This window comes from Rhineura floridana, chromosome 1 (genome assembly GCF_030035675.1).
Source record: "Rhineura floridana isolate rRhiFlo1 chromosome 1, rRhiFlo1.hap2, whole genome shotgun sequence".
NCBI classification, from domain to species: domain Eukaryota; kingdom Metazoa; phylum Chordata; class Lepidosauria; order Squamata; family Rhineuridae; genus Rhineura; species Rhineura floridana.
Window position 1 is genome coordinate 185,079,573 of NC_084480.1, and position 15,490 is coordinate 185,095,062.

At 41.3% G+C, this 15,490-nt stretch overlaps 1 protein-coding gene across 3 annotated transcripts in view; it reads left to right on the forward strand.

The window, feature by feature from the left end:
* NFX1 (nuclear transcription factor, X-box binding 1) overlaps positions 1-9,695 on the forward strand; it is a 67,619-nt gene extending 57,924 nt beyond the window's left edge. For 2 of the 3 annotated variants that reach the window (XM_061589066.1, XM_061589072.1), the window contains exons 21-24: positions 189-255; positions 627-772; positions 1,474-1,575; positions 6,797-9,695. In XM_061589066.1, the coding sequence (XP_061445050.1) occupies positions 189-255; positions 627-772; positions 1,474-1,575; positions 6,797-6,869 (388 nt within the window). In that variant the 3' untranslated portion in view covers positions 6,870-9,695. The remainder of the gene's footprint in view (positions 1-188; positions 256-626; positions 773-1,473; positions 1,576-6,796) is intronic. The other variant, XM_061589080.1, reaches the window with a different exon arrangement.
* Positions 9,696-15,490: the final 5,795 nt, after the last annotated feature.

Below are 15,490 nucleotides of genomic sequence, written 5' to 3' on the forward strand. Positions count from 1 at the left end.
CAGGTAATGTGAATTATGGCTTTAAAGTGAATCATGATGAAATAGGATTCAAGTGAAAGTCTAAAACTCCTGACGATGTATCCTATATGAATCATGCTAGAAAAACACATGTATTTCAAATGCTGTAGATAACAGTAGCCCTTCTTTCTTACATTTGTTGTTAATGATGTAATTATTCATTATTGCAGAAAAGATATAAAGTTTGTCAGTGAAGTTGAGAAAGAAATGAAAGCCCTTATAGAAGCAGTAAATAAGGTTAGTAACGGGTAGGGAGAGCAATTTATTTCAAAGTATATTAATTTTAAACAATGTGTATGCATTTCAGCCATGATCAAAACTAAAATTGATTTTGTAAAAAAAAATTACCTAACGGGCAGAGAGAAAAAAGTATGTTATAAATAAAAATGCACATGAATATTTTTATATGGTTTTTATGATGTATTTATTAAATTTATATCCCACCCCCTATTATACTTAATAGCTGTGATCCAAGGAAGTGACACATATTTACAGTAGATAATGAATTCTCTATCAACATTGCCACGCAGATTTGTACATAATGGAAACTTGAAACTCCGTATTTCAGTCTTCTCAAACTTCATAAAAGTAATCTCTCTCTAATCCAGAGCAAGCATACAAAGAAGAGTCATTGTTTCCCACCCATGAACAGAGAACACCGCAGAATCATCCATGAGCTTGCTCAGGCTTATGGCATAGAGAGTGTGAGCTATGATAACGAACCAAAGCGCAATGTTGTTATCAGTGCGGTGAAGTATGTTGTTCCATTTTCTTGTTATAAATGGCAAAATAATCACCTTAAGAAATGCTGTAATCGTTGTGTTTGCTGTATTTAAACTGCTTTGATTTTTACATTTACACTGCGCAAACATCTTATGCGTTCTTTCTGTGTCAGATATTTTAAAATAATACTTTGTGTTGAGGAGAGAAATGTGTTCCCATGAGCATTCCTGTTGTTGAAAATGTTGTTCATTTGATTCAGTTCATTTTTTTTTTTTGCATATCTAAATTTTGTAACAGTTGCCATCAAGCCAGATTTTCAAATATAGCAAGACTCATCATAAGCACAATGAGTTAGTTGCATAGGCTCCCCCCCCGCCATATTCATGGACTTCATAAACTTGTTTGTTGCTTTACTGGGGGAGCGGGGAATCCCTATTTCTGTCCCTTAGTGTTGCACTTTGTGGATTTTGTTGTCTTTGGATTTCTCTGTATAATACCCAGCACTAACTAGTATTTTCAAATTATGCATTCTAGTAAATGAAAGCCTTTTCCTAACTTGGAAAATCCTTGTGTGAAGAGAGATCTGTACAAAGAACATGCTTTCCCCGTACCTTCAAAACTTTTATTTTGAAATAGCAGTGGCTGTGAGGGAATGAGAGGAAGCGAAGTCTAGTTGCAGCCATGTAGGCATCCTTTGTCAAAGCTTATTGATATTTGCCTTACTTTCTCCAGAGGGAAATCAGTTTGCCCAACAGTTACTCTGACATCGCTGCTTACGAAGGAGAGGCAGACCAGGGCCCCACCACCTATTCCTCATCACAAACAATCAGAAAAGTGAGTACTACTCCTTTCAAATATTTGTGTTTTAGTAGATCAGAAAAGCAAGCTGTCAGTGTATTTTTATCAGTGTTTTTTCTCAGGTTGACTGTGGATGCAATCACATGCAAGTTGGCTAGCTGGCAAAACCAGCATTCTGTCTTATTGCCTGTGTGAACACGTTGCTCCCTAATTAATTCATTACCTCATTCGAGAGAACAGTTAACCATGTAAACCAGGTTATTTCCAGATCTCTTTAAGAACAACATGCTTAGTAAACTGGTACCTCTGGTTGACCTGTACATGTTTTGTGTTGCTTTAGAGCCCAATCATTTGAAAGGGAGTGGCATGATGCCCCATCTTTATGTGATCCCTATAGCAGAGTGTTACGTTGTGATCTAGTCTACATGAAACACCATAAAGGCAGGAGGGATGATGCAAACAATGCAGAAATATGCATTTTTAGGAGTGGAGATTCTCACTGAATTTCTTTCTGCTTATTAGTTGGTAAAAGTCAGCACTTATACAAGGTTTCATGCAAGCCTGTCGAGTTCTAGCTTAATTTTATCTGCACTTTTGCAAGTTAGTTATGCTTGTTTTTTCGCAGTTGGCTCAATAATACTATAATAAACTTTTTTTATACACTTGGACAGACTTTAAGTACACAGTATGCTCTAAAACTCTTCATTTACTACCTTCTTACTGGGATATAAAAATAGATTGATGCTTTTATGCTATTTAATTTAACAGACCTTTTTCAGTCACTTTTACATAGCTTTATTCATTTTCATGGAAACAAATATAACTTCATTAACCTTATCTTCAGTTTTGCTTGCTTTGAATTATGCTTGCTTTACTCCAATTACAAGAAGCATGATATAACCTATTTTATTCTTTTGTATGCTTTGACAGATTTTTATTTTATTACTTGTACTTAGAACCTGCCCTTCACCAAATAGTCCTAGGGCAGGCTACAGAAATATCAGATTAAAAACAAATACAAATTACATTAAAATCATAAAATAAAATCACAAACAACATTTACAAAATAATAGATGAACAGTACACACCAATGCAGGAAAAAAGAAGACATCTACTCAACAAAGGCCTGGGTAAATAGGTGCGTCTTGACCAATCATAAAAAAATCATTCAATGATGGTGCAAGATGCACCTCAGAGGGAGGTCATTCCACAACTGGGGTCACCACAGAGAAGACCGTCTCATGTACCATAGCTTGGTGGTACTACCAGCATGGCCTCTTCTGCTGATCTTAACAGCCAGTCAAGGCAGTGTGGTAGGAAGTGCAGATACTTGGGGCCCAAATATAAAATATAAAAACTGACAAATCACCGGGCCCGGATGGCATCCACCCGAGAGTTCTCAAAGAACTCAAATGTGAAATTGCTGATCTGCTAACTAAAATATGTAACTTGTCCCTCGGGTCCTCCTCCGTGCCTGAGGACTGGAAAGTGGCAAATGTAACGCCAATCTTCAAAAAGGGATCCAGAGGGGATCCCGGAAATTACAGGCCAGTTAGCTTAACTTCTGTCCCTGGAAAACTGGTAGAAAGTATTATTAAAGCTAGATTAACTAAGCACATAGAAGAACAAGCCTTGCTGAAGCAGAGCCAGCATGGCTTCTGCAAGGGAAAGTCCTGTCTCAGTAACCTATTAGAATTCTTTGAGAGTGTCAACAAGCATATAGATAGAGGTGATCCAGTGGACATAGTGTACTTAGACTTTCAAAAAGCGTTTGACAAGGTACCTCACCAAAGGCTTCTGAGGAAGCTTAGCAGTCATGGAATAAGAGGAGAGGTCCTCTTGTGGATAAGAAATTGGTTAAGAAGCAGAAAGCAGAGAGTAGGAATAAACGGACAGTTCTCCCAATGGAGGGCTGTAGAAAGTGGAGTCCCTCAAGGATCGGTATTGGGACCTGTACTTTTCAACTTGTTCATTAATGACCTAGAATTAGGAGTGAGCAGTGAAGTGGCCAAGTTTGCTGACGACACTAAATTGTTCAGGGTTGTTAAAACAAAAAGGGATTGCGAAGAGCTCCAAAAAGACCTCTCCAAACTGAGTGAATGGGCGGAAAAATGGCAAATGCAGTTCAATATAAACAAGTGTAAAATTATGCCTATTGGAGCAAAAAATCTGAATTTCACATATACGCTCATGGGGTCTGAACTGGCGGTGACCGACCAGGAGAGAGACCTCGGGGTTGTGGTGGACAGCACGATGAAAATGTCGACCCAGTGTGCGGCAGCTGTGAAAAAGGCAAATTCCATGCTAGCGATAATTAGGAAAGGTATTGAAAATAAAACAGCCGATATCATAATGCCGTTGTATAAATCTATGGTGCGGCCGCATTTGGAATACTGTGTACAGTTCTGGTCGCCTCATCTCAAAAAGGATATTATAGAGTTGGAAAAGGTTCAGAAGAGGGCAACCAGAATGATCAAGGGGATGGAGCGACTCCCTTACGAGGAAAGGTTGCAGCATTTGGGGCTTTTTAGTTTAGAGAAAAGGCGGGTCAGAGGAGACATGATAGAAGTGTATAAAATGATGCATGGCATTGAGAAAGTGGATAGAGAAAAGTTCTTCTCCCTCTCTCATAATACTAGAACTCGTGGACATTCAAAGAAGCTGAATGTTGGAAGATTCAGGACAGACAAAAGGAAGTACTTCTTTACTCAGCGCATAGTTAAACTATGGAATTTGCTCCCACAAGATGCAGTAATGGCCACCAGCTTGGACGGCTTTAAAAGAAGATTAGACAAATTCATGGAGGACAGGGCTATCAATGGCTACTAGCCATGATGGCTGTGCTCTGCCACCCTAGTCAGAGGCAGCATGCTTCTGAAAACCAGTTGCCGGAAGCCTCAGGAGGGGAGAGTGTTCTTGCACTCGGGTCCTGCTGGCGGGCTTCCCCCAGGCACCTGGTTGGCCACTGTGAGAACAGGATGCTGGACTAGATGGGCCACTGGCCTGATCCAGCAGGCTCTTCTTATGTTCTTATGTTCTTAAATTGTAGGTGGCTTTGTGTGTCAGTTTTAACACCTTAAATTTGGGTTGGGGGTCCTCAAGGGTAGCCCCCACATAGAGCACACTGCAGTGACCCAACTGGGATATTTTTGGAGCATCTAACACCGTGGCCAAGCTGTCCCTATCCAGGAAGGGGCTGTAGCTGGTGAACAAGCCATAGCTGGAAATAGGCACCCATACCACTGAGGCCACCTGGGCCTCGAGCAACACTAATGGACCAAGGTATATTCCTATGCACTTGTTTCTGTCGAGTGTGCAACCTCATCTAGAAATAGCAGTCTCCCTACTAAATGGACCCAAGAACCTACAACAGATAGTACATTTGTCTTGCCTGGATTCAGTTTCAGGCCCCTGAACTGCTTTTCATGATTCACATGGAATAGAGAAAGACAGGTTTTATCAGCATACCAAAGGCACCTTGCTCCAAATCCCTTTATGACATCTTCTAGTGGTTTCATATACATGTCAAAAGCCATCTACATAAAGTATGTTTAGTTCTTGTAGAACAAGCAGGCAGCAATTGGTATATGGAGTGGTAGTGTTTCTTTTGTACAAGGTTCCCAATATGTTTTGAACTGCAGAGTGCTCTTATTTTTTTGTGGGAAAAGCTTTAAAAAAGAAATATGCATCTCTAAGTATGTTACTGACTGGATTAAAATAGATGTTTGCTAGTGATGGACAGTCTTGACTGATGCAATGCAGCTCCTCTTGGCCAGCATGCAGGATCACATTGCAAATAACACCAATGGGTGGGGCTTCTCCTCAGCCACTAGACAGTCGCTGCCAGGTTAGCAGCATTTACAGCCATGAATAGCAGCCTGTCCCCCTCCCCTATTGTAATTGGAGATTTGCTTGCAAAAGGAGCAGTTCAATCCAGAAGTCTGGAGAGAAGCCCGAGTCCCAAATATGCCTGCTCTTTCTTCTGTGCATTGCCTCACTTCTATTCCTCTTTCCCTTTTTAGTGACTAAAGCACCCACTCTGTATTTTGCTTCAGTGGGAGAAGAAAAAAGTAAATAGATCAGCCATCCAGCAGATGCAGATTGTTTCCAGCTACCCATGTCTTGGGGTTGAAAGGGAGGTCAACTAATTCACTGCCAGAGAGGTTCAGCCTCTGCACTGCTGGACAGTTTAGCATGGTGTTCCACAATGTCTTAAAACCCATGGCTGTCATATTGGGAAACACTGATGTGGCCAGTGATGGTGTCTTATTTGCTTCAATGTCATCTGTGGGGTGCAGTAAATAATCCCAATTGTGCTAGCATTGTTGCCTCCCACACAGAGAACTAGCATTTTCTGAGGAAATCTTTACTTGAAGTACCTTATATCTGAAGAGATACTATGCAGACCCTCAAGTGTTCTCTAAATTAATGGAAGGGTCCCCCTGAGATAGTAGGGAGGATTCACATCTCACAGCAAAAGGTCCAAGGCAGAGGACAGATCCAGCTGCAGCTGCTCTCCTAACTGCTCGGGCAAATAAGAGAGGAGCAAGAATGGAGAGCACTTTGTCTCTGCTAGGTAATTGCTCCCAGGTCATGGATCACAAAAAGAGTCTGCTGGACCAGGCCAGTGGCCCATCCAATCCAGCATCATGTTCTTACAGTGTCCAACCAGATGCCCATGGGAAGCCCACAAGCAGTACCTGAGTCCAAGAGCACTCTGATCTTGAAGAAAGGAAAATTTGGATCCTGAAGAAATCCTGAAGATCCTGAAGAAAGGAAAATATGGTTTTAACTGAGAATGGAGTAGGACAACCCAGCAATCCTTAAACAGCACACATGCACATTCATGATGTTTGCGTGGGAAGAGGAGAAGTGGCATATTTTGTGGAGTCCACACATCCCACTAGTGGTCTTAGAATGTTTTAATCCAGTCAAATTAACCTTTCCTTTTGTCCTCCATAGTTTTTGTTAGCCCATCTTGTTTTCATAGTTGCTGTAACAGGACTTAGTCTTATTCTCCAAGTTCAAGGGCTTTTCTAGGTGTCGGGCATAGTCTGGAAACTGAGAGGAAGCCCTCCCCTTTAATGTTATTTGCAAGGTGACCCTGCCTGCTGACCAAGATGAGGTGCTATTTTGTCAAAAATGCTCCTGCATTACTGAGAACTGGACTCTCTAGGTAAGACCAAATTTTGATATTTACACAGAAGTTTTACTTTTATTTCTCCATAAGTTTTTAAATATTCTGTTTTAATTTCAGGCATGGGAATAGCAGCATAGAGAGAGGATTCAAAGAAGAGCCAGTGATTGACTACTTCGATGTACAGGACTGAAGAAATGAATGTGAAATTTATTCTGTTGAAAAGTCGAAGTGAAAAGCTTCTGATCATTTTTGTCAAAATATTTGTATTTAACTTTGTATTCAAAGTTCATCATGGAAACAGCAGATGAAAAGATATGTGCCAAGACAATATTGTGTAACAAGCTATGGGGGATAAGCATAGAGTGTAATGAGAATTGAATGTGTACAACAACCGGCATCCAACACTGCAAAAGTTTTCGTTTGTAAGTTCAAGAAATTAACAAGTTATATCTAAGGCATTTTGTATAACATAAATGGATTCTATCTCATTTGGAAGGTGAACTTTCACAAATAAAATCACATGAGGGGAGGAGCTGGCACCCAGCTGTGTCTCGTCGTCAGCTCTCCCGCCTGCCATTTATGCACTGGGGAGAGGTCTGAAGTGAGGAGCTTGCTGTATGGGTTTAGGCTTCCCTCAGGGAACCCAAATCATGCTGGGAGTGTACACCCATAGAGCAGGCTCCCTGCTTCAGACCTTTCCTCCAGCCCAGGGTGAGTACAGGTGGGGGTGAGGCAAGGACATGGATTGGCAGCAAATCAACCACATCTAATACTTCCATGAGAATTAGTGTCATTAAAAATTTTCACTTGAAAAAACAGGTAATTGAATTAGTGAACTGTGAATGAAGGATTCCAGTTATATTGATGAATCCAGATGAATTGATCAAGATCAGCTTTTTAATCAAAAAGGTGTAGTCCTGTACCAATTTGAACTTAATCAACAGCAGGATTGTTGAGAGAATAAGTTTATATTTAGAGTTTATGTCTAAACTTGAATTGCCTTTGCTATAAATCCTGTTCCAATGCTGGATATTTTCATGTGGTGAATGTATGGATTTGGGGAGAATTTTGTGAGCCTGTTGGGTTTTTTTTTAAAACGTGGCAGTTAGTTTCTCCATTATCCTTCAGTTACAATAGCATGTAGCCTCATGCTTTGCTGGTAGTGGTAAAAAAAATAGCATTTTAATCAATGGTCAGGCAGCCATTGGCTATGGTTGCTGCACTTGAAATTGCCGCCCTGGGCTCCTACTGGGAGGAAGGGCGGGATATAAATCTAATAAAATATAAAAATAAATAAAATATAAAAATAAATAAATATAAAACTTTGTGTGTGTGTGTAATCAACAGTGATCTGTAAATTTCCTTAAAATTCTTTCTATTGTGTACCATTCTGTTTCACCTTTCTTTTTGCGGTCAGCTTCAGAATTACAGGAGTGCCCATATTGATGCACCTTACTGGAAATAATAGTGTGGAAGGATATTAAATGAGGGTCTTGTTGAGTAAGTCATGTTTATTTTTGTTATATTTGTACCCTGCCTTTCCATTAACTATCTTAGATGGCATTTTATCAGTATGCAAGAAATCCTGAAGTGACTTTGACTATTTATGGCTGACTTGTGAATACATGCAAGTATAAGTTCTTTGTGCATTATGACTTAAATGAGTGGAGTTATTTGAACAATCTTTTGATTGGCTTAAAATTGTAACAAGAGGGGGGGCCAAACTCACATTCCTAGTAGAATTTTTAAGGTGCTGTTACACAGAGACTTTGGGTTTGATAAACTGGCCTCTAATATATTTATGCCTAATATTCTGTACTTTAAAGGTTGCTTTTTTCTTGTTCATTTACAAACAAATTCTTACAACTATCCCATAACAGCATAACTACAATTCATCTGCACAGATCTTTTCTGTGACGGGATTTTGTTTCGCAGGACACAGACAAATATTTATTTGGTATATATACTTTTATTATAAACATGCTAACACGTTGAGCACAATTGCGGCTTTTCCAAATAATAATGAGAATGCACTTCCTTTTCTATACATGTAGTGAAGCTGTACTGCTGGCACCCTACTCCAGTGATTTTTTTTTCTGCATGGTAGGGATTTTGCACACCCTAAACAGGTCTTTTGCCCCTATCCCAAACACATGCTGAAAGGAAGCACTATGTTACATTTAAGCCACATGGATGCAGAATAGATCCATGAGGACTCATCTGAATGTGTAGCCCCATGCTCCTCCAGTCAGCACAATGTACTTGTGCTGCATCAATACAGGAGGGCTGTAACTGCATGTTTCGATCTATCTCTTGATCTGAACAAAGTTTCCGCATCCATGTATTCCAGCGCAAATCTACTATAAGTGGTACTAGTTATGAGCAACACCATTTTGTGGGTAAACTCTTGATCAGAGCCCATGAGCACAGAAACATTCTTTTCATTACTTAGCAGTTTTCATTTATGTGGATAGTGGTTTCTAAGTGACTGGTTCTGCTGTTGCTTGGTGAAAAAGTGCCATGTAAACACTGAGGGATTAAACTGGTGTTTCCCTTTGTTGGTTTTGTAACAACTTGATATGTGTTATATGAAGCTGAGTTCTAAGCTGTTTTGAAATTACCATGCTCATTTATTCACTTCTGATTTGGTTTTTGCACTTTTGGTAGCCTAATTGAGGGGGGAAATCTATATAGAACAAGTTTTTCAAATTGTTCTCTTTTACAGTTATAAACATATATCTATACATGCAAATAGTACAGGTGGAACTTCAGGACTGAGGCTCAGTAATAATAATTACATACTCAAGACTGCTACTCAGTGCTCTGTGTGCATCAATTTGTGTGTAAACTAAAGTTGTGAAAATTGCTATGAAAACAATTCCTTATGCCATTTATCTTGACGTACTTCATGATGAAGTAAGTGAATTAACTTGTTTGGTTTTAAATAAGTTACTTGTCAAAACTTTATAAACACACACAGAACTTGCTTGCTTTCAATTCAGTGGTGTAATAAATGACTGACTTTATAAATTTGTAATATAAATCTAATAAAGTTTAAAAGTTCAAATGGATTTTCTTTGCATTTATTTCACAGAATTTGTTAGCAAAATAGGGAGGCTGCTGAAATACTTCAAAGTTCTTACAAACTTGATAGTGAATTGCTATCAGGTTTATGAGAATGTATCAGTTAAGAGTTGGTTGGAGTTAAGAAGGAGTTGGTTGAGGAGGGCAGTGTGAGGAATAAGGCCAGAGAATAGCTGAGGAGAAAAATGAGGATTGTATTTCAATTCTCAGGGTGTTGTGACTAAGTGGTGAAGATCAGAACGGAGCCAATGACTGAGCTGGTCTGAGAGACTGCCCTGTGAAAAGGTCTTACCAGAGGAGAGAGACACAAGTAGGTTTGTAAAGTGGGAAACCTGTCCTAACAGTCAGTGGGGGCAGGGGAGAGAGAGAGGTTCCTCACATCGTTCACATTGTGGAAGCTGCTGCTCTGCTTGTGTGTGTATGCATATGTGAGGGAGGGAGGGAGAGACATAGGTGTGCACAGACAAAAGCCACAACTTGCTGCCACCTCAATATTACTTGTTTTCCACACGCTATCACTGTCACCACACAGAAATTCTGGGGGGTATGGGAAAAGGTATCTTGTGGCACCTTAAAGACTTAATAGATTTATTGTGGTATGAGCTTCTTGTGGCCTTCAGGCCATGAGAGTGTGAGTGTGAGTGTGTGTGTGTGTGTGTGTGTGTGTGTGTGAGAGAGAGAGAGAGAGAGAGAGAGAGAGAGAGAGATGAAGTGAGCACACAGTCTTATGCTGTGGTACATCTCTTGGACTTTCAGATGCCGCAAGACTCCTGCTTTGGTTTCACCATCTCTGTCCCTGCATTTATTTGTGCCCCTTTTCCGTTTTCAATAAATAATTTCACTTCCATCACAGGAGGAGGGCTGTTCTTATGTCCACGGTGAGGGCAATTGAAAAGCAAACATCATCTTGAGTGCCTTTCTCCCCATTATGAAGAATTTTAATTGTTTTTGCTGCTACACCTCCCGCCCTATTCCCTCCTGCCCAAGTGAGATAAGAAAAGAGCTCCTCCCTCTTATCACAGTCGTGTGGGGTAGAAATTAGTGAGGTCATGGTGCATAGAGGGATGCCTTTTGTAAAGGGGGGTGGGGTGGATTGGATGTGATGTGATTATGGTTATATGATTATGGTGGTTATCAAAAGCATAATCTGTTAATTTTGTAATTATCTGACTAAAATGGATGTCAAGCGGTAATCTACTACTTCCTCTGCAGCCCAGCTATGATGTTTCAAAAAGAGCAGCCTAGGAATAGAAGTTCTGGAAGTATCAATTCCACATACTACATGTGGATCTAATGTTACTCAACACTGAGAGAAATGCATTCTATATACCCCCAGATTATTTATTATCATTATCATTATTATTATCATTATTATTATTATTTATTAGATTTGTTAAGACACCCATCTGTCAGAGTAAAGCTAAGTTCTCACATTGAAAACTAGGGCCTGTAAAAAGAGCTTGATGCTGAAAACAGTGATACGCGGCTTCTCCAGTTCTGTCTGATGCCCACATTTCTCGCTTGGGTTGTACAGATGTTGAATAAGTTTGGAAATGGGATATAAATGATGTGTAAAGTGGTTGCTGTAAAATGCACAGCAGGGCCTAGTGCTAGGGCAAACGTCAATGCCAGTGCAACAGCTGATAGGATTATGGCAGCAATCCTAAACAAATTTACTAGGAAGCAAAGCTCACTCTGAGTTCAGTGAGTATCTGAACTTCCAAATACGTATTTTAGGATTCGGCTGCAAGACCACTAACCTGCATTTTTAGCAACACTTAAAAATAAGTTCCATTAAAGTCAATAGGATTTTAAGGTCAATTTATTGAGGATTAGGGTACCAGCTTGTATTTTTCTAAAAACAAACAAACTGCAACCGCTGATTTTCATTGATAAATGCAGTTGTAATTATTTCCTCCAGAGGTGTCATAATACGTATGAAACATTCAAATGCTTGAAATAGTAGCATACAAATAAATCATTATTCAATAAAATTACAGTTACGTAGCCAGCCACTATCGTGCTAAGCAATGGATTGATTACATCATTTTGCTCTGTTCTCATCATACTCCAATGTAAATATTTTTAGTGAATGTAAATTGTTCAGTTATGTTCCTAGTTCATTTACTCCAATGAATTTACTCACAAACATTTTTTCATTTTAATTACTCTTTTTTTACGTCCTCATTCCCCACACTTTTTAACTGCCAATTCTCCCTTGGAAGCGGCAGTAAAGAATAGCAGCTTCATCGCTCTACTTTGTGCTGCTTAATGCTTTGTTTATGATTGGGGTTCAAAATCCATAATTATAAAATAGTTATTTACCTCTTGTTGTAAATTTGTTACGTCTTTTTGCACTGAACCCAGCTGTTCTTATTAACTGCAATTGGAATCAACAGCGAGTTATATACTTGTATAAAGCGACTTGTATAAATGTTATGTGCCTTCAAGCCGATTACGAGTTATGGCGACCCTATGAATCAGCGACCTCCAAGAGCATCTGTCATGAACCACCCTGTTCAGATCTTGTAAGTTCAGGTCTGTGGCTTCCTTTATGGAATCAATTCATCTCTTGTTTGGCCTTCCTCTTTTTCTACTTCCTTCTGTTTTTCCCAGTGTTATTGTCTTTTCTAGTGAATCATGTCTTCTCATTATGTGTCCGAAGTATGATAACCTCAGTTTCATCATTTTAGCTTCTAGTGACAGTTCTGGTTTAATTTGTTCTAGCACCCAATTATTTGTCTTGTTTGCACTCCATGGTATGTGCAAAGCTCTCCTCCAACACCACATTTCAAATGAGTTGATTTTTCTCTTATCCGCCTTTTCATTGTCCAACTTTCACATCCATACATAGAGATCAGGAATACCATGATCTGAATGATCCTGACTTTGGTGTTCAGTGATACATCATTGCATTTGAGGACCTTTTCTAGTTCTCTCACAGCTACCCTCCCCAGTCCTAGCCTTCTTCTGATTTCTTGACTATTGTCTCCATTTTGGTGAATGATTGTGCCGAGGTATTGGTAAGTTCAATGTCCTCATTGTCACCTGTAAAGTTACATAAATCTTCTGTCATTAGTCTTTTTGATGTTCAGCTGTAGTCCTGCTTTTGTGCTTTCCTCTTTAACTTTCATCAGCATTTGTTTCAAATCATTACTGGTTTCTGCTAAGAATATGGTATCGTCTGCATATCTTAAATTATTGATGTTTCTCCCTCCAATTGCAGAACTACAGCTGAATGTCAGAAGACTAAAGTAACGACAACAGAAGATTTATGTAACTTTAAGGTTGACAATGAGGATATTGAACTTGTCAAGGCTGAGTTTCCATCCTTCTCCCACCTCTCTGTCAGTGGTCTTGTTACACAGCTGTTAGGGATGGCTGCTGAGTCTGGGAAGACGGCCAAGAGGGCAAGTAAGTTGTCTTTTGGGGAGCACACAGTCCTAACCTTGTCAAGCCTCTGAACATTGACAGGAACTAGACTTGTCAAGCCTTAGGAAACACCTCACTATGTGCTCAGCCTTGAACGTTGCCTATAAAAGAGACTGAGCAGAGCTATTAGCAACCGGCCCTGGAATCTGGTCCAATGCTGCCACTTGACATTAATGGAGGCTGGAGACAGAAAGGCATCATATGTTGTAAGTAGACACTCTTGGTTGTCCTGCCCAGAGCCTGACACAGGAGACAGAGGTGAGACTGGCAATAATTCTTGCTTTATTAGAGTCACGGTTACATCAAAAGCAGTGCGTTTCATAGACCTAACTAGGCTGGCTCCCTACTGATGCTAACTATGCTAGCTAAACATTCTCTGTGGCGTGTGGAGTAAGTTGACTCAGCACCTCAACCAGGGAGGTGCTGCCTTAAGTAGGGAAGGTCTTCGCCTGTAATCGCCGACTCCTGCATGATTCCACCATCTGACTGTCCCGCTTTTCGTGTCGTCTCATGGGGCGAGGGGGGGGGCGAGCCTCCAACTACCCATCGAACAGTAAAGGCTCACTAGGTGCCAGCTTGACTTCAGGATGGGGGAAGTAAGTTGGCGGGGAAATGTTTGAAGGTCCAGGTGGGGAGTCCTGGGGGGGTGGAGTTGGCACAAGTTTGAGATCACTTCCCAATGGCTCTGATGAAGCTCTTGCAGGTGGCGCCTTCAGGTGGAGTGGAGTCTAGGTCACCCGGGGGATTGTCCAGGGAAACTGGAGGGCTGCTAGCACTGCCCCCTCCCTCAAAGCTCTCAAAAGTCTTGTCCTCCTCTGCCCACTCTCCCTGATGCGCTTGCGATAGCTGCGGCTCAACATTTGTTAAATTTGTGGACACCTAAATGAGATAAAGTTAAAGTTCTATAGCGTTTAAGACTGTTAGAAGTAAGAGGTTTTTGTATGCATTGTTACCTGCCTTAAAGCATAGCACTGTTCAGTGAATGTATACCTATTTAAATATTATGCCTTGACTGCGGCCAGCTTTATATCTGTCTCTGTATTGTGCACTGCCTAAAGCCACATATATTCTGTAAGTCTGTATGTATACTTTGTCCACTTGCTAAGGCCCAGGGCTGGCTCCAAAGGCCCCTCCACTCCCACAATTCATGGCAGGATCGCTGCTGCGGATCGCATGGTGAGAGCTTCTGAGCCCCTGCCATTCCCTTGCTTCAACCTACCTTTCTTAGCTGTTGGTGTGGTTGTGTGTGCAGCACTGCCCTTAACCAAGATAGCAGCCGAGTTTCTCTAAGGGACTGAAACCTCTGCCACCATCTTGGCTGATGGCACGCATGCATGTTATGCATGTGCATCCCTGCCATGAGCCAAAACCTCCCTCGTCCATGATTTGATTGTGGACGAGGTGGCCGATCTGGCATGTATAACCGAGACCTGGGTGGGCGAACAGGGAGGAGTTAGTCTCTCCCAGCTCTGCCCACTGGGGTATCTGGTTCAGCATCATGGTAGATTTGAGGGTCGGGGAGGTGGGGTTGCTGTGGTCTATAAGAGTTCCATCTCACTCACCAAGCACCATGTCCATGCAGTCACTGGTCTGGAGTGTTTGCACCTTGTGCTGGGCCAGAGGGACAGACTGGGAATCCTTTTGGTGTACCGCCCACCTTGCTGCCCAATGGCTCCCTAACTGAGCTGACGGAAGTGGTCTCGGAGGTACTGTTGAGGTCCCCCAGACTATTAGTACTGGGAGATCTCAACATTCATGCTGAGGCTACTTTGTCTGGGGCAGCTCAGGACTTCATGGCCACCATGACAACCATGGGGCTGTCTCAATATGTTAGTGGCCCAACACATACATCGGGGCATACTCTTGACCTGGTCTTTGCTACCGGACATGGGGATAGTGATCTGGATGTGGGGAGTTTTACATCTCTCCTGTTGTCATGGACAGATCATTGCTTGCTGAAGTTTAGACTTTCAGTAGCCTTTTCCCTCTGCAAGGGTGGAGGACCTATTAAATTGGTCCGCCCCCGGAGACTAATGAATTCTGAAGGTTTTCAAAAGGCTCTGGGGGTTTTTCCGGCTGATAAGACTGGCGCTCCTGTTGAAGCCCTGGCCGATCTGTGGAATACAGAGATGACCCGGGCTGTTGACACGATCGCTCCTGTGCGCCCTCTCCTATGTAGAGCTCATACAGCTCCTTGGTATACTCCGGAGCTGAGAGCGATGAAACAAGACAGGAGGCGGCTTGAGCGGAGATGGAGACGAACTCCCGACGAATGCAATTATGAGCTGGTTCATG